This window comes from Aulostomus chinensis, chromosome 11, assembly GCF_037954235.1.
Source record: "Aulostomus chinensis isolate RoL2024-O1b breed Wild chromosome 11, RoL_Achi_v1.0, whole genome shotgun sequence".
Lineage (NCBI taxonomy): Eukaryota > Metazoa > Chordata > Actinopteri > Syngnathiformes > Aulostomidae > Aulostomus > Aulostomus chinensis.
This window is the reverse complement of record NC_141330.1, coordinates 14689357-14708545: the sequence shown is the minus strand read 5'-3', so window position 1 is coordinate 14708545 and position 19189 is coordinate 14689357. Positions and strand designations below refer to the sequence as shown.

The following is a 19189-nucleotide window of genomic DNA, read 5'->3' as shown; positions in this document are numbered from 1 at the left end:
TGGTCCTCAAACGGGGTCACTGGGGTCAGACATTGATGGACTGTGGTGAGAGATTTGGCTGCTGTTGACAGCTCGTTTCATTTCTGTGAAATCACTTCAATATCACACAAGTTGCAGCAAATATATGTGATTTTGCGTGAGGGTGTATTTCCTTAGCATATGCTAAGTTGTTGATTCCAATTTGAAACCAAGTGCAGTTCATTTTAATCCCCAACTGGTTAACATACCCTACAGGTCAAACGACGTCTGAGAAAAAAGGTTGTTCTGCAGGTGTAAACATAGCTGAAGGATATTTATCATATAGTTCTCATTATATCCCATGAATTTGTCTTCAAAAAACATGTCAGCTGTGTCACCATGAGAGTGTATAGGAGGAAGTTCCAGTATCAACAATGTCGCTAAACGTTCTCAGACTGTTGAAGGTTAACGTATAGGAATATCATACTGACAGATAAATTCTGAAAGTATTACTCATTTCTCAGCCAAGGGCTGCACGGTGGTGCAGTGGTCAGCACTGTTGCCTCACAGCAAGAAGGTTCCAGGTTCCAGTCCCGGCTCCAGCACAGGATCTTTCTGTGTGAGTCTGCATGTTCTCCCTGTTCCTGTGTGGGTTCTCTCTGGTACTCCAGCTTCCTCCCACAGTCCAAAGACATCAAGAGGGGACGAGGCTGATTGATACTCTAAATTGACCGTAGGTGTGACTGTAAGTGTGAATGGTTGTCTGTCTCTATGTGTTGGTCCTGTGATGGACTGGTGACCTGTCCAGGGTGAACCCTGCCTCTCGCCCGTAGATGCTGGGATAGGCTCCAGCCCCCCCACGACCCTTACTAGTAAGGAATAAGCGGAAGACGACGACGATGACGATGGATGGATGGATATTACGGGACTTCGGGAGAGTTATGAGAATCTTCCTTCCTGAGACTCCGTATCCGTGTCAACATGGCTGATGTGAAGTTGATGTGTGATGTGAGAGGTTGAGAAGAAGCCGCTGTTCTCTCTGAGTGACATGACAACATAAAAATATGTCTGTGCAATGCTCATCCTGACCTTCCCACCCCCCCACCACACACACACACACACACACACACACACACACACACACACACACACACACACACACTAACACCCACACCCCACCCCCTGGTCACATGACACGGCCGACTGCTGACTCCACTCAAGCAGCTGTCATCTTTGCTCACCTCACACAGAACAGGTGAAAGACACTGAGGAAAGAAAAGGACAAGGAGGTTAAATATGAAGAAGGAAGCTGAGAGGATAAAGAGGAGGAGGAGGAGAGGAAGTGTACGGTGGGAGTGAAATCACTACAACGAAGAAAAAGTGGGAAAAGTAGCGAGACAGAGGAATCACGGCTATGAATGATTCCGTCCTGTCTGACAGACATCTCTGAAGGCTTTCTTTTTTCTTTCTTTCTTTCTTTTTTTTTTTACATTTTTAATATCAAATTCTTTCAAGGCTGTTTTCAGGCAGTACAGACAAGCCGCCTGACCTGTGAAATGAAATATTAAAGACTTTCATATCTGCATGCGTATAGATCCGAGGGCTCAGTCTGTATGACAGGACGACGTAATCCCCGGTGCTCTCCCGGTCCAGAATGGAAACGCCACGGATGAAGATGAAGAGGAATTGTTCTTTCTTTGTTTTAATGAGGTGAAAAGGTTGCTGAGGACCATACCACCACATTCCGGGTGTAAGAGACAAGAAAACCCAAAGACCAATTTGTAGGCGAGTCATTCTGTCTCACTGGGCGGCAGCACGAAGGGAACATGAGAGGATTTTCATATCTGAGCTGATTTTAAAAGCGTGACAGATGTGACGATAGTTTAAATTCTGACAGTAAAAATCAATGGCAAGAGTGAAGACATGGAAAAAGTTTTTTAAAAAGTGAGCCGGTTTGCTCACATGCAACGTTCAGAACTGAGGAGATTGAATTTTATATCAGAAATGAAGTTTTATTGTTGGTCTCAGGTTATTTGTGCTGTAGCTGCTTTAGCTAAAGTACGCAAATACAAGGAGGCGGAGCTTCCCCGCCCACCTGCTCGCTCGCCCGCTCGCTCGCCCGCCCGCTCGCTCGCCCGCTCGCTCGCCCGCTCGCTCTCATTGGCTACTGCGGGTTTCTGCTCAATATTCCATCCCTGATCTTTTCACACCAGAGGATTTCAAGGTGCACTCAGGAACATGGAGGTGATGCATGTCAGTATCTCACTCCATCGGTTCTGATCAGCCTTGTATTGGGAATGTTCCTGCGATTGTTAGAACCCCAAACTGGCCACGCTATCCTGCAGTGAGGAGCCAGTTTAAAGGGACAGTTCACCTAAAAATGAAAACTCTAGTTGTCTAATCAGGTGAGGGTTTGTTTGTTTGTTTTTTTGACAAAACTGCTGGAGTTTCCCATGAAAAGGTGTTGCAATCATCTCCCAAACGACTGAAGTAAACGGAGACAAATTTTCAAATGCAATAAAAAAAACACTTAAAGCCACAAAATGCCTCCATGCTGCTCGTCAGAAGTACTCCTCGAGTTTTATTTGCAACACCAGCGTTAACGTGAGGGGGAGTAGAAAATGCCTGAATTTTCTTTTTTTTTTTCTAGATGAACTATCCCTTTAAGCTAAACACTGTTGCTGCAATTAGGAATGAAAGGACCATTTGCTGATTTTTTTTTTTTTAAAGATTATTTACACACTGAATGTGTAAATCCTCTGGCTGCTACTGTCTGGAAAATTCACTATGTCAGTGAAGAAGAAGAAGAAGAAGAAGAAGAAGAAGAAGGAGAAGAAGGAGAAGAAGAAGAGTTTTCATGTGAAAGGATAAGGAGCGCTATGATGCGGTGGTTATTAACATCAGGTACTCCAGGGTATCTGTGGTGGGAGAGAACTGCAGTTTAATGACACACACAATTATAAGCAAACAGAAAAGGCACAGTAGAAAGTCAGCATGAAAACAAAGAGTACACAGGGAGCCTTTGAAGTGCTTTGGAAGACGATAGCAGGTTCCATCCCAAACAAGCGGACCACTGTTTGGGAATTGATTTGTAAAACTAACTGTAACTGTACTGGACTCCACATATACTTTTAAGTTTATGTACTGTTTCCATGGTTACTAGTTGATACTGCAGGTTTTTGGGGATAGCTCTGAAAAAAGGTATAATTTTCAAAGCAATAAATCCAAGTGTTATTGCCCTCTGTTGATCCCTTGTGTTTGGTCCGCTAAGCCCAAAAGGAAATCAAAAAAACGACTGCTCCCGCTCACGTCGTTTGTCAAGGATCACAATGAAGTGAGATTGATGTCGGCCATCTTTCTGCTCTGAATAAACCGAAGGAGAAATCCAGTAGCTAAGCCAGTCTGTCAAACAGCTGACCTTTTGATAAGCCCATCTCTCAAATTTATGGCAGCTTAGAGATGCTTTATTGCAACAACCTAGAAACGGTTCATGTAGACATGGGATCATTCAGACGCTTCTCTCTCGAAGCCTCAAGGCTCATCACCTCTATATGTGTACTAACAACATGAGATTATCCTTGGAACAAAATACCTCCGGCGTGTACTTCTGCTGGCAGAGGTGTACAATCTTGTTACGTCAACCCTGGAACTTCTCAAACTTTATTTTTTGTTTTCACGGTATTTTCCACACTTTTTCTTTTTGAATGGTGTTTGTATCATGGCAGCCATGTTGTCTCCCTCCACTGGTTCAATTCAGTTGTTGAATTCAAGGCCATAAACTGATACAGGTCAAAGCTTTCCATGTTAAAGGCGGCCGATCTCTGTGGTGGAAAGGAAAAAAAAAACTTGTAAGAGCGAGGGGTGAAGTGTGATAAAGAGGAAAAGGGACAGTGGAGTCACACGTGTGTTCTCTGAATCTGCTTATCTGTGCCGGGCTCCTTGTTCGCCTGAGTGATCCAGGCTGGAGCCATCAAGAGCTCCTTCTCCTTTTACCGTGACTTTCACTGAGCTGCGAGCGCAGCGTTGAGATAAGAGCTCCAGTCAGGCCAACTGGAACCAGAGACTGGTGGACGGAGCCATCTGGCCAGCTCCTCTCCATCCTCGCTCTGCTGAGCACCGACCCAGAGCCACCTGTCTTGTCTGCCACCAGATCCAGCAGAAGTTAAAACCAGCAGGATTGTTAGACAAGATAACGTATGTACGTGTGTGTGTGTGTGTGTGTGTCTGTTTTCGTGTGCATTCACGCATGTGTGTTCACATTCATAGGAAGTGAAAGCTCCTCAGTGAATAACACGTCTGTGTTGTCTCTATGAAATTATATAATCCGTTGAAAATCCCTCTTCTTTAAAAGCCTCCGACACAATAGTCACGCCATGTTAACGGATACACATCTTGTTTTACAGCGTATTGACTGAAGCTCGTGCAAGGTCAGAGACAATATTCTCCCAGAGAATATTGGATTTTATCTGCATCTATTAATAAAGCATTTGGTATGAAAGAGGAAACATTTAACATTTAGTCAGATACACCACGGAGCTTTGAAGCGGAACATCGTGTCAATACTGGAACCTCGGCGAGTGCATGGCAGCGCGTATCCACTCTCCTCGGCTGTTTGGAACGAATCAGTAGAATTTCTTTCCCGTATCATGTCTCGTTCTTAAGTCGTGTTTTTATTTCTCTTTTTTTGTCCTTTTAATTCAACATTTCCTGTTTTATTTTAGGTGTCTCGTCTCATGTTTTGAAGCTCCGTACTTGTCGTCCAACATCACTCACTGCTCGCACTAAGGGGAGGTCACCATTTTCTAGTGTTGTCTGAACGGATTGTACAGCCACGGTCACTGAACAAGCACTATCTCCCATCATGCATTTCACTGGCTGGCAAAAAAAATAAAAAAGAAGAAAGGGGAGCTGCAGGAGATGCGTGTGTCCAAAAATGTTGATAAGGTTTGTCAGTTGAGCCAATATACCGCATAATCCTCTACATAGAAATCCCTGGATGTGAGTAAGAAGTGGTGTATGAGGGGGTGATGCTGGACTCAGTCAATGTCCTGACTCCCCCTTCTGTTGAGTATCCATTGTACGTTCAGATGAAACTAGGAGGTGGGAAAGCTCCAACCTCTGGAAAGAAAGAAAAAAACCCAGGATCCAGCCCCCAAAAGGTGGGAGAACACACTGAATCACCCAGCCAATTCAAAATATCTCACCAGGACAGTGGGAAGAGGTTTTCTAAGACCTCTGAGAGGGACGTTTGCTATGACTCAACAAGGTTGGTGAAAGATGAGAAATGTACATACATTTTGCTCCAGGCCTTAAAAAAAAAAAAGCCTTTGCATCTTCAATCAAGGTTGTACTCATCAGCGCAGGTGAGTGAGATGTGTTTCTAGTTCATTTATATGGAAAATGAGTTCGTTTGCTACTTTTCGGTGACCCGACAGCAGAAATGCAGCAGACCTTCAACCATGCTGGAACTGGGGTCGAGCGTAACCTCTTATTAATTCATAAATTACACGTCAATTTTTCGCTCCGGTGTAAATTCATCTGTATTAATATCATATCAGGGTGGAAACCATTGGTTGGTGTCCTTTTCAGACGCGGGGAGGGGGGGGGGTGAAATCCACTCTGTTTGTCTGAATTGATGACGTGAATAATGAATTATCTTATTCATTCAGAAAACTATTCATCCCAGTAAAAAAAAAATCTCAGAAAAACTCTTCTCTCTTTTTCCTACTCAATGAGATAATTAGGATGTTAATGCAGGAAAAACAGGGCAGAAATTTATTTTTTTTGTTGTTCTCAAGTGAACGCAATGGTCCTCGGTATTGTCCACTTACAGTGGTGGTCTAGATTAGTTCGAGGAGTTAGCATTAGCCCTCATAAAATAATATTTCAGTAGTTGGAGGAGACACGATGCAGCAACACATCTGGGCCAAAAATCCCTGCGTTATAGTTAAAGATGCAAACTCACCTGATGTGTTTGTTCCCTGCTGTCCCTCACACACTGGAGTCAACCTTCAACGTGTTGTGTATTAGAAGCACTTTCCTTTGCTAGTCTGTCGAAAGCTTTGGTTTTGTTTTCTGTGCTTCACCAGAACCTGATTCTGACCGTGTCGGTGTTGAGAAATTCCTCCCGGAGCAGCTTGTAACTCGCCTCTTTGCAACATCAGCTGACACTGTTGGACCTCACGACCATATTTCAAGGAAACACCTCCAGAGAACAGCTTTAGACTCACCGGGGAGGGGAATGAAGAGGCTCGACAGTCATCCGGGAAGTAAAGCCCGCAAGCCTGGAGAGAAAAAGACAAAAACCCAGTTGAATCTTGGCCTGGTGATAAGTTACCTTGAACAGGACAAGTCATTACACCGTCAGAATTAAGCGATAAGATTCCAATTACCTGCTAATTTAAACCACCGGTCAAATATGATGAAGCCGTCTGCTGAGGATTTTATGTTCTAATAGCTTTCTTCAGGTGAAAAAGGGAAATTGAGGAAATCTTCTTGATATTAAATTCCTCCCCCCCCCCCCCCCCCAAAAAAAGAAGCTCATCCAGGTCTCACGGAATCTATTACACATCTTTAAAGTGACACGTGAAACATTTCATCCAAGAGGAACGCTTGCATTTACCGACACACACTTTGTTGTTGCAGTCTAATTAGCCTGCAAAATAATCTGCAGGTGGACTACATTACAGTCAGGCTGTCAGGAGGAGGTCTAGTCGTCTAATGAATCCGCCTTGTCCCTCTGTTCAACACTAGATCAGTTTGCAGGACGGCTGCATTATTCAACATAGCCTTGGGTGAGAGAGGAAGTCTGGACCTTTTTCTAGTCAGAGAGATGGAGAGGGAGAATGAGAGGAATGGAAGAGGGGTTGAAGGGGGGATAATGAAAGGAAGAAGGAAAAGAGAAGGTGTGAGATTTAAAAAAAAACCTGGAGCAATGAAATGGTAGCAGTGGGAGTTTATAAAATCTGGATGAGAAACTACAGGAGGGTCACAGATGTATGAAGAGGAAGTCCATCTGTCTGCTTCTGGTGGCAATGCGTGCAATGATAGAACACACACACTTTTCCCTCTTGTTCGTTTATTGTTCTTCATTCTTCAGAACAAACCCCCCTTTTCCTGAACCAAAATACTTCTTTTGTCTCCATCCCGTCTGATTAAATACACACTTTTGCCCCACAAATACAATGGTCAGAAACACAGTAGTCATGTACCATTGGTTCATACACAAACATGTGAAATCAACACGGTGGCCATCATGGCAACAGGGAGCCGTAAAAATAAAAAGCTTTGGAATGGTAGAAGTACAATGCCCTCACACACTCGCTGCAGTTGAAATGAATCCTGTCGATGTTTTGAAATGAACTTTGTGAAATGCAGTTGGAGCTGTTTAACTCATTCACACGTGGCAGTTAAACCACAAAAATGTTCATTTACAGCACATTCATGGTGGTGGTGGTGGTGGCGGCGGAGATGGTGTGGCTACTTTACTGTACTCTGGGCAAACATATAGAATATTATTCACATAGTATTAACACAACGTAATATACATCTGTATATACACATTCCTTACACCCTCTAGAGCAAGTATCCAGGCACTTCCTGTTGAAGTCCAGCGATCGCGTGTCAGATCACCAGCTACACTGTAGCAGTCTCATTCTTCATCCTCTTCATCAAACGTCTGCTCTATCAGGGAATCTGTGGGAGTGTGATGATGTACGGCGGGTGGACTGTCACATTTCTCACATTCTCCTGCTCCCACATCAACTCAAATGTTCACTGACCTAGCTGCCATTTCTCAGCTCCTGGGGGAGGGGGGGGGGGGGGGGGGTCATGACGTCCACTTGTTTAATAGGACAGGTGGGAGATACTTCACTTGGAACCGGACGATGGATCAAGTTTGTCAATTGACTCAATTTGTGGTGTAAGACTGCCGATAAAGCATCTACCGTACGTGTTTATATAGACTCAACTTCGATATGTTTGTGAAGCTCCTCCTTCCATTTTGTGATGTGCTAGCAAAAACAAGCTAACAGGCGTTTAGAACCTTTTTACTGATCCCATATGATTATGATTATTTCACACCACCAGGTGTTGACGACAGATTAGAACTCTCACAGCTGGGTTTACTCTGTGTTACGTAGAATCAACGACATCAATCCCTTGGAGTCTACAAATTCAGGATATATACCAACATGGCAACATGTGCGAGGAGTTCAACCCTCCTCAGGTATCTGGAGCTGTTTGGTTTCAGAGCCTGGCTGATTTACACCAACGTATCGAACAGAGATAATAGAAGAAAGCGCATCATATTAAACGTAATAAAACGTAATAAAAGCAGGCAACATTAGTTTGTCCTGTTTTAAACAAGTATGCTGTATAAGGGCATACTTTCAGCGCCGTTCCGCATCGCAAAAACATGGTGCCCCCGAATTTGAGTTTCTTTAGTTTACAACAACAACAAAAAAAACAATTCATTACATAAATTGTTGAAGCAATGAAAATAGATCCTAGACTATATTTTTAGGCCATATCGCCCAACTCGACCTCCCTTGAAATCGTGCACTTTGTGATGAATATCATACCAGAGCGTGATCTATTTAAAGGGTAACAATGGAGTGCAGAACACATATAGATTTTATTGATTATGGAACAGAATGTTTGAATAACTTCAACATCTTTCAGCAGATGTTCACAGATGTGTGTATCACAGATGCTGCAGTTTCTTTCACAGGTGTAAACAATTAGCCATGAAGTGTGAAATGGGAGGGCGGGGGGGTTGTATAGCTTAACAATACGGGTGGATATGCATGTCATTTTCTCGTGTTTTTTTTTTTTTTATCTTAACACAACTATTTTCAGTGTTGACACAGTGTTCCCTCTTCAAAAAGTTGTATGGGCTGTTTGATTTTTAATTATTTTACACAAAAACTATCCTTCATGATAACATTGTCAACATGAACCCCGTTGAAAGGGTCCTGAAAAACATGGTACAGTCCAACCAAATGTGGAGGCCTCGGACTACGGATGTGTTAACGCAACTGCAGCGTTAATGGAGCATCGTTTGTCACAGCACCACTAGAACCGGCCCGTCCCAGCTCCTTTTTCCTTCCCACCGGCTTTAAGATACAATCAATCACTTTGGAGTGAGAACATTAGCTGACGCAGTACATACTGTATGTTTGTAGGCATATATCAAGATGAAGCAGTAGAAGAAAGTAAAGAGGCTTCAAGTCAGTCAGTGGGGTTTGGCACTGTGACAATAATGAGACAGGTATCTCCTGTGGAGGCACCGGGCCCACTGCTGGGGTCCCTGAACGTGTCCACCTATTAGCACACATGGTAGTCCGACACAAAATACAACATATTGCACCGCTGTACAGTTTCTGCATCAATACTGTTGACGACTGGGTTTATAGGTCTGTTTAGGTCTCCTCCGGCTGCGCGTGACAACCTGTGAGTCCTGACGCCAGTGAATAAGGCAGTTTATGGTATGGTAGATAAGTCATGCCACAACCACAGTGGACTGATGGTGTATGTAGCTCTTAGAGAGAGAGAGCGAGAGAGAGAGAGAGAGAGAGAGAGAGAGAGAGAAAATCTTCCACGTTTGGATAATGCTGCTCAGGATTTTCATCCAGCCGCCTCTGCTGTTTGAATGAAACAATAAAACACAGCCAAGGTTCTTCAGAATAGAATAGGTCCGTTTTGTAGCTACACAAACCCTTAGCACAAAAGAGTTTTAGTACAGAGGCAAAGAAGACCAAGAAAAGCACAAAAAATATATATATATCAAAAAAGAGAGAAACATCACCAACAAGAAGGAAATCACAGCTGTACATTAAAGGTTAAAATTTAAAACCATGACCATGTTTTTCGTTTTTTTTTTTTGTTGTTGTTATTTTTTGCCTCGCTCTTGTTCTTTTGAAGTCCTTTTTCGATACCAAAGGTTCCGATGATGAATATAGGGGCCTCTGGGTGGCCTTCATCACATCTCCAGCACGTGAGATATCTCCGCTGCCTTTAGTTGCTATCTTCCCTCAAAGCAGTCCAAGTACTCCAGAACAAGGTCGTAGCAGAATCGATACTGATCCTGAGGAGGAACACAATGTCACTTCCACTGCACTGTGAAAACCTCTCAACAGTGACATAAGAGTAACGTTTCCTTCACAACGTAACTTTCTATAAGTGAACAGACTCTCTCACCAGAGACTCCACCATGTTGGGTTTGCAGTTGCGTAGTGTTTTGACAGCGTAGAAGATGTCCACCATGTTCTGGTACTGGATCATCTCCAGGAGGATGTTGCAGGCACAGAAGGTGCCACTGCGCCCGCCGCCGTTACTGTGGAGGAGATGCGCATGTGGCGAGAAACCAGCAGAGAATCATGAGTCATGTTGATGTTTCAGCCTGTGTGTGTGTGTGTGTGTGTGCGCGCGCTACCTCTTTGTGTATTAAATGTTGCAAATATATTAAGCGCTGCAGGATTTTTGCAGGCCAGCCCAGAAGTTAGCAAACTAATGAGAGTCTGACATTGGATTTTGGATTATTGTCAAAAATAAGATCAGTGACAAACAGGAGTTTGTAAGTTTTGCACGTTTTGACACCACTTTTTGTAGAGCAAATGTCAAATGTTAATTTTATTTATTGTAAATGTTTATTTTAGGAAACTAACCTAATCAAACTACACCGTGGACGTGTGACTTCAACATCACCTCGGTTAGCTCCGCACTTACTGTCCTCAACGACCTCTGTAGTCCTGTTTAGAAGAAACCACCGTTTTTAAAACTACATAAAAAGCTTAGGAATTCACAAGTGTGGTATTAACTGATGTATTATTTTGCAATAACACAACATTTTAAGATGTCTTAAGCTTGTGTTTACTGCCGAAAACAAAACCTTCAGAAATCTTTCTCACCTCACATCGGTTTCATGATGTTTTTGACACCTCCTGAAAATGCTACTGATGCGGAGATGGCGGTAGATGATCACTGGCTGGTGCGGTGCCTTTGACCCAAAACGTGTGATGGCAAGAAAAACATGAAATTCAGATCCACAGGTTGGTGGGTTTGAAGATTTGGAGTTTTTCTTTCTTTCCATAGTCGCGCTACCATTTAGATGATTGTCACAATAAAATTGAAAATTCAGTGTTAGGTCCTACAAATGTACGACACATTTGTGTACACGTGGGTATGAGGCTCCTGCTCTGTTTAAGGGCGAGCCGGGCGGAGCTGGTGTTCACTAATAACTGGGTTTGTGTCTCCATTCCAGCACATTAAAACCAGACATCAGACACAGCATGTACACACAATCTTAATGCACAAATAGGGACGTGGGGCCAGTTGTTAGGAGAAGAAAATTGAGAAATAACAGCACTTTCTGGCATTTCCTTGAAAATATAGCCCTGTTCATCATAAATGTAAGGCGATATCAATAAACAAGTGGAGGACAATCCACTCCCTCTCTCCTGAGACAAATGCTGGAGAGGCAGCCTGGAGCCTCGGCAGCCAACACAAGCAATATTAAGGTAATCAATTGTCGTCAGTGCTTTGGCAGACCTGGATTTACTGTAGTGAAACCATCACATACTGTATTAAGCCATAATTAATTTGATCACCATAATCTCTTTCCTGGTTGTCGTGGGTAACGCTGTGTGACAGCGCTGAGTGATGTGCTTTTGGATGGGAGCGGTGGGGATAAACGTGTGATGGGTTGGCAATGAGCTGGACGGCCCATTCATATTCATCAGCCGGCGTGCTCTCAGGAGGGCGCAGGACAACCAAGGAGCGAGAGCACGCCAGGCTACACACTGCACTTCATCACACCACACAAACGCACAACACACTATTTGCTATCCAACACTGCAAAAATGCAACCTTGCTAAAGTTGCTTCGCATCTCATTGCGGCGACTTGCCACAGAGACGAGTGGAACCCGACCGCTGGTATTTAGGGCAGACCCATGTTCATACTCATTTTTCCAAATTCAGCTGCATGAATTTTCTGTGACTCTTCTGTGCCTTTAGGGCAAATTCTCATAACTCTGATTCATCTGGGGACACATGAATAACAAGAATTAGCATCTATGTTTTAATGCACCTCCGTATACTGAATCCTTATTGATGAAAAGCTCTGTGGCTTGATGGAGAATACAAATTTCTTTAAGTTAAATAAGATGAGACGATCTAAGCCACAACACTTGTACTGGTTTTATCTACTTCAATAAAATCTCTTAAGAATTGCTTCTGCTATTACATGACTTTTCCAGGTTTGTTAGTGCTGTATAAACATGGAGGCTCCCTAAACAAGACATTTGCACATCCTGTAGATATTTATTCATCAGCTACACCATACATCCAATAAAGGGATGAGAGGCGGGGCCCGTCACAGAGCTGACAGAAAACCGCTTGTACCTCCAAGCCGGTTAGAGCGGACAATCAATCTAGCTCACGTGTTTCTGGTCTGTGGGATGTGATGTTCTTCATGTGTTATGTTTTTATACAGTACATTTGGAATAAATACATAGGTACTAGCAGCACACAAGTGTCAGCAGCCTAGATAAGACATGATCACAGGAACTGCTCTGGTGAGCACTTGATGAGGAGTCTGATAAACCTTTTCTTTTAATTGCAGTAAAATTAATACTTTGCTGTCCACGAACAATTTTAGAGCTCAAAGGTGTGTGTGTGTGTGTGTGTGTGTGTGTGTGTGTGTGTGTGTGTGTGTGTGTGTGTGTGTGTGTGTACATACTCAGTACATGTTACTCACAGGCAGTGGACAACCGTACGTCCTTCTCCACACTCCCTTTGCCACTTGTGCACTTGAGCCAGCAGATTGAGGAAAGCCTTCTTAGAATCGGGAACATCACGATATGCCGACCAGCGCAGGAACTGGAACTGACACACCACGAGCTGACCCTCCTGGAGCTACGGGAGAAACACATAAAGCACATGGGTGAGGATTTGCCTGTACTGAACACTGTATGTGTGTGTGTGTGTGTGTGTGTGTGTGTGTGTGTGTGTGTGAGTGTGTGTGATTTCATCCTCTGGTTGTTTCAGTATTCCTACGTGTAACAGTTAATACCGGTGTTTGAGGGCTCCCCAGGCTGCATGCTGACACTCTCAGCTGTGCTCACTCAGCAGAGTGACTCAGAGATATATAGGTCTGCAGTTGTAAGCTGGGCCCGAGCTGTGTGTGTGAGAGGTCTCTGTGTGTTCATAACCTTGTCCTGTAGAATCTCACCTCATACTTAAAGACCAGTGGAGAACTGTATGTCATGCAAATTGGCCTGCCAAAGACACCAACGATGCATGGAGGAATTGCCTCTGCAGAGATGGGATTCACACTGTGTGTTTTTCTCTCAGACCCACACAAACATGTGCTTACGATGCATTTCCTGTAACTTCTACTCTCTACCCTTGTATATCATTGTCACACCTAGGAAACATACACACTAATGTACATAGAAAGAGACAGAGAATGGGAGAGAAGTGTGTGTGTGTGTGTGTGTCTTATTTCTGTGTGATTTGATTCCTCCCATGGTGTGTTCACTTGCCCTCTCCTTGACAGTAGAGCGCACTGAGTTGAAAAAAGGTGCCATAGGTAGAGACGGGGATGACAAGGGCAGTCGACAGAGGAGCTGAGGATGCCAATCAAGCAGGAAGTTCTTGGCACCGGTTGTCGCCCAGCTTATAATGACGGTGGAGGACCGCCTCGCATACAGATTCCTTCAATAATTGGTTAACAGTGATACTGAGCAGAATGCAGGCATGTGCTTATGTAAATTCCATACCACGGAATCAACCACACCTGCATACACACAGGATCAACACAACCAGGTGCGTGAAGTTCAAATGAGTCGTTCATACATATGCACACATTTGGAGATGTTTCACTTGAGAAAAGACCACATCCCATGCACTCTCTTTGACAGAGCTGTCAGTATTTTTTTAAACGTGTTTTTTTAAAACAAATCTGAAGGAAGGAGGCCATGCAGCCTGGAAGAGTGTCGTGCAGCTCAAAATATGGCAGGCATTATGATGATGAAAGCCTTCTTTTTAGTATGCCAAATGGTATCTCAGAGAGGGAAGACGCCGATCGGGGTAACGAAGGGAAAGGACTGACCTTTATTTCATACATGTCAATGCTCTTGCATGTTTTCCAGAGAAGAGGATGCTGCTCAACGAGCATCATCTTTATAGAAATGTCTGGCTGAACCTACTTCAATATTCTGGACCGCTGAATCTCAAAATAACATGCTTCGTCGTTGATGATTTTTTTTTTTACTCATCTGAAATTGTGCTGGATACAAACCTCAGGGCTATACTTTATTTGTTATTTGACAACCTTCCTTTTCCCATGAGGGATACAGTAGAGACGCACTGTTGTGTATGCATAAGAAAGCAAAATAATGACGCAGAGGCACACACGGTGTAGAAATCCAGCATCAAGTGATGCATTCAGCCTTGGAGTTGGTGCACATAGCAGAAGTTGCATAGAAATTCAAATCGTCTGTATTTTTCCAGCCAAGCCTGTAGTGACTTTGACTTTGAAGACTCAGATTATGTCTTCAGATGCACATTACAGGTGACAGCTCTAAATATACTGTGGGTAAAATGTCACATCTGAATTACAGATGAGGACAACAGCTCATGCATTTCTGATGAGGTTCAAGTTATCATTTGTGAAATAACAATGAATTGAACAATATGTCCAGCGCAGCAGTTTTTTTTTTTTTGCTAGCGTAGTGACTCACCCTCGTGACATTCTTGACCCGAAACAGACGAGTAACGACATCTTCATCTGCTGACATTGACAGGAACTCCACCTCCATGGGTCCGTACTGCTGTAAACCAGGCTCGGGCCAGTACTGAACACACGGCTGCAGGCGGAAGAGAAGTAAACACCGTCAAGAGATTAGTTTCCTTGACTTCAGTAGGCCAGAAACTGCCTTTACTCTTAAAACTTAAAACGAGAAAGCTTGAAAGCTTTTAGGGGATCAAATCATACAATTGTGTGTGTGTGTGTGTGTGTGTGTGTGTGTGTGTGTGTGTGTGTGTGTGTGTGTGTGTGTGTGCGTGTGTGTACAAGAGATGTACAGATATGAAAGAAGCAATTATATGTGATGTTTTGGTGTAACCTCTAATCCTGTCCAGTTCTAGTGATACAGACAGTAAAACAGCCCAAAGGCTGTAAGACACTGACAACAACGGAAATGGGTGCCAACCAGCAGGATAACTTTGATGAGACATTTGTGAATTGCACCAGGGTTTCTGAGGCGACCAGGGGCCTTGATGGGAAAACAGGGAATATAATAATTTAAAGCTATAGTGCACTTTCACCCATAAATCAACAACCCTTTCATTCAATTCCTTGACAAATGAGTTCACACAAGGCTTATTCTCTCTGTATTTCACAGAACAGCAAGGTTGCATCTGTGGGGACATTACCGCTCCATGGGCAGAACAAGGAAACCAGAGAATTTATGCAAGCCAAGACAGCTAATTCCAGTTAGCCCTCTGCTAAACTGAATAAATAATCTAATCTAGTGGCTCTTAAGGACTTTGCAAATGTTATCAGAGCAACTGGATCAAATTCTTATTGTGAAACAAGTCCTTTCACAGGGATTGTGTGTGACACTAAAGCCAAGCTGGATGGCATTTACCATGTCGACAGTTGCTCCACCAACCAAAGCTAGCAAGTACCCTTGGCAACTGGCATTAGCTCTTTACTGGCATTAGAGAATAATTTTTTTAAACCCTACTAAGATGTTCAAATCATGCTGGAGGTAAGTTGGCAAGTTGAATCATGTGAACAGCTACTAAGATGTATTTTCTGGCTCCTCAGAAAAGAAAACGTGCTTCATTTTAGCTTTCAAACATTTGACAGAAACTCTCTCATACACGGTCGCAGCTTGCAGGGAGTGGGGTAGTTGCTAAGTTAGGGCAGTAGATGTGCAGTAAGTGCAGCGGACTGGCTTCAGATCAGTGGCTCTCAGGTGATAAAGCAAGACTATAAGCTGAGCATGACTTCATGGATTGCCAGAATCACGGCTCGCACCCTTTGAATAGTTGCTCTGGAAAATTATACATCGGTTCCTTTCTTAAAAACTAAGTTTCAAGGCAAATGATTGGTGATAATGCGAGTACTGTAACAATACTGCTACTTTGTGTGGACTCCAGGAAGAGGAGCTTGTACTTAGAGAACTATTACACTTCCATCAGGACATTTTCATCTCCTCCACAAAGAACATTTACCAAAAAATATTTAAATCATCGATAATAACGGCTTCAAATAACCTTGTACATTTTTGATAATTTAGCCTGAGCGTCTACTTTTTCAGTGCGGTGATACAATCTAATGCATATTTCACATCATAAACGATTAAAGTTTCATCACACAAGGCTTGAAAGCGTTCCGCAACAAAACGACAAAACAAAAGAAAAGAAACCCTGAGATGTGGTAAGAGGGGAAGGCAAACAAAGACTTTTCTGATGTTTTATGAGCCACTCTCATCAACACAAGAAGCTTGTTGCTGTATTACTATTTTTCAGATTGCATCTGTGATTCGTGAGGCTTCCATTCAATTAATTATATATTTATTATGAAGGTATATTTATGAGGTAAATTCAGACTATACAGACATACTTACACGTCTGCAATATTTCTAAATCCCCAGAAGTGGAATTAATTTTTCTCCCAGGAACTTTTTTTTTGTCTGTTGAAAACATTTCTGCTCACATGTAGTCTCTCTCTGTCCCCCAGGAATTCATTTTAGCACCAATACTCAAAAATCTTTTCCAAGGCTTAATATTAGTTAGCGTGACATTCCTTTTCATTATCCTGCCAATGATAATCAGTTTTATTTATCCCACATAATGCAGTGAGGCTTCCATCTCTGCACAACTGTTTATCTGCCATTAAGGGATGGACGTTTGCCAGTCTTGCTCAGCTTAACTCACACAAAACGGAGATCTTAATTATTGGCTGAACAAGTCGGTTGTCAAGTTGCGCCAGCTTTTAGCTCTTTAACATGTTTTTCTGCTAAATATCTTGGACTTACAATTAATTGGATTGTAGCCTTACATTACCCCTGCAGGATTCTGGTAACACCTGAGAAATAGCGCTATAATTAGTTTTCCTTTCTGTTACTGACACTCAAACTATTGCAATTTGTCCCAACTTTTTAAAATCCTGCACCCCTGACATATTCAACCTCCGGCTGTGCACCCCTCCACCTCCACAAATGGTGCTAGCATATGCAGTGGCTAGGCTAGCATTGCTAAATATTTGCTAACTCTGTCAGACACAGGCCTCAGTGCCGACTGTTCTGACAGTCTTCAGTTACTGTACAACATTCACTGATAGTTTCTGCTGCTCCCATGGGCGTGGGGTGAGATTGTTTCAACCATAAATGCATATTTGAAGACGTTAGCCAACATACTGGGAGCTTAGGGGCCTTATTTTTTTCCATCCATAAGGAAACGGTCCCTACGGGGTTTGTATCCCCTGCAAAAGACCTGCTCGCAGCCCTACTCTGCCTGTGATTTGCTAGTATTGAGTGAGAAAAAGATCAAACCGAGGTCAATTAATGAAGGATTCTGAAAGGATGCTACAGTTTTGTTTTTTTGGTATACCCCTTGATGTAACTGAATGTACCTCTGGGCATACATGTTCCCCACTTTGGGAATCCTGGAAGTAATTCAATGATCCATTTCATTGTCTTAATCAGACAATGGTAGAACAGCCATTACATGATTAATTTTCCATGTACTTGTATAGCCTCTACCATTTGGCAGATTATTTGGCAAAGGACCAGCAAAAGCTTTAGCACTGAGGCTAAAACCACTGATCTTTCAAGAGAAGCTAATGACAGCTACTTTAAAACAAATATTTCTTTGTAGCATGCCTTTCAGTTTCTCTTCCTCTTGTGTTTTTAAGTGAATCTTGATCTCGATTGATGTCTTCGTCCATTTCATTCTTATTATTCCAAGTATTAAAAAAGACAAGGGAATATTGCAGTACAGAGAAAGACATGTGCTCATGAGAAAAAGTGGGACGCCAACAAAAAGCAGCCTGAGATGTGGCTGGAGGGTAATGCAAGCTTATTCTCCAGAGATGTAACTTGAGGAGGGGAAGGAAAAACTGGGGCGGGTGTTATCGAGCTATGCCTTGAGATCAATGTGGTCAGGGATCAAAGCCCAACAAAATGGCATGAAGGAACTAATCCCAGGCACAGTAAGATACAGAAAGAGCAAGGGCACAGTATGACAGAAAAAAGTCTTAAATAAAGTTCAAATAATCTCAAGACCCAAAGTAAAAAAAACTCTTGCAAACAGCCGCTCCTGTGTGAAAAAACATTTTGCTTCCTTGCTTTTTTTTTCCTGATAGTGTTAATAAATCAATGGCAATAAAACAGAATGTAACACTTCAACCTCACCCAGGCAGAGTTCGACTGATTCAGTTGATTGAGCATGACCACTGCAGTGCAGCCGTAGTCGAAGACAAGCCTCCAGAAGTCCGCCGTGGTGCCAGGCAGAGGGTGAGGGGTCACAATAAAAGCAGCCTGCCGGTGGAAGCTGTCAGCGAGAGCAGCATTAATGTAGTTGTTGCTCTCTCCTTCTGTTGTTACCAGGAAAGCCAGGGCGCGATCAGGTGGCAGTACATCCATGCTGCGGTTCTTCTCTCGGTTTCTGGGCAACAGAGCGATGCTGCATTCTTCCACGTCCAGGTGCTGTGTCACCGAGTTTAGCGTCTGTAAATGGAAGGTTTAAAAGGTAAGATGTGAATGAGAGGAGGAAGAAAGAAGAGTGATGCAGAGCCAGAGGAGGAGTAGGAGGAGGAGAGAGAAGGACAGATTCTGATCATGTTAGAAGAAAGAAACTTTATCCTGTTGACAAAATGATTTTAAGTGAAAATAAGGGATAAATTAAGCCGACAAAAGGGAATGAAATTAAGTTGAATCATCTCCAAGGGGAACATAGAACACAACAGTTTTTTGATGAACTCTGTTCGTTTAGCCATTAACACACAGCATCAATAAAAGATTTCTGACTTGCTTATCTCACTTCTACCAGTCGTCTCTTTGCTGTCTGCAGGATGACACAGTAAAAGGCAAACAGAGCTAATTGGGCAGCAGAGGGGAGATGGATACATTTACAGTATCAAAGCCGGGCGTGTAACATTTTCATTTATGAGGAACTAACAGTTTGTAATCAGAGTGTCACACCACCTACAGTACT

At 43.0% G+C, this 19189-nt stretch overlaps 1 protein-coding gene across 5 annotated transcripts in view; it reads right to left on the bottom strand.

The window, feature by feature from the left end:
* Window positions 1–8846: 8846 nt before the first annotated feature.
* The window catches only part of ptprub (protein tyrosine phosphatase receptor type Ub), a 181427-nt gene continuing 171084 nt past the window's right edge, over window positions 8847–19189 (bottom strand). For all 5 annotated transcript variants that reach the window (XM_086218782.1, XM_086218784.1, XM_086218786.1 and 2 more), the window contains 5 exons: window positions 18388–18702; window positions 14704–14829; window positions 12717–12874; window positions 10159–10294; window positions 8847–10045 (listed from right to left, as the gene is read on the bottom strand). In XM_086218782.1, coding sequence (XP_086074908.1) covers window positions 9983–10045; window positions 10159–10294; window positions 12717–12874; window positions 14704–14829; window positions 18388–18702 — 798 coding nt within the window. In that variant the 3' untranslated portion in view covers window positions 8847–9982. The remainder of the gene's footprint in view (window positions 10046–10158; window positions 10295–12716; window positions 12875–14703; window positions 14830–18387; window positions 18703–19189) is intronic.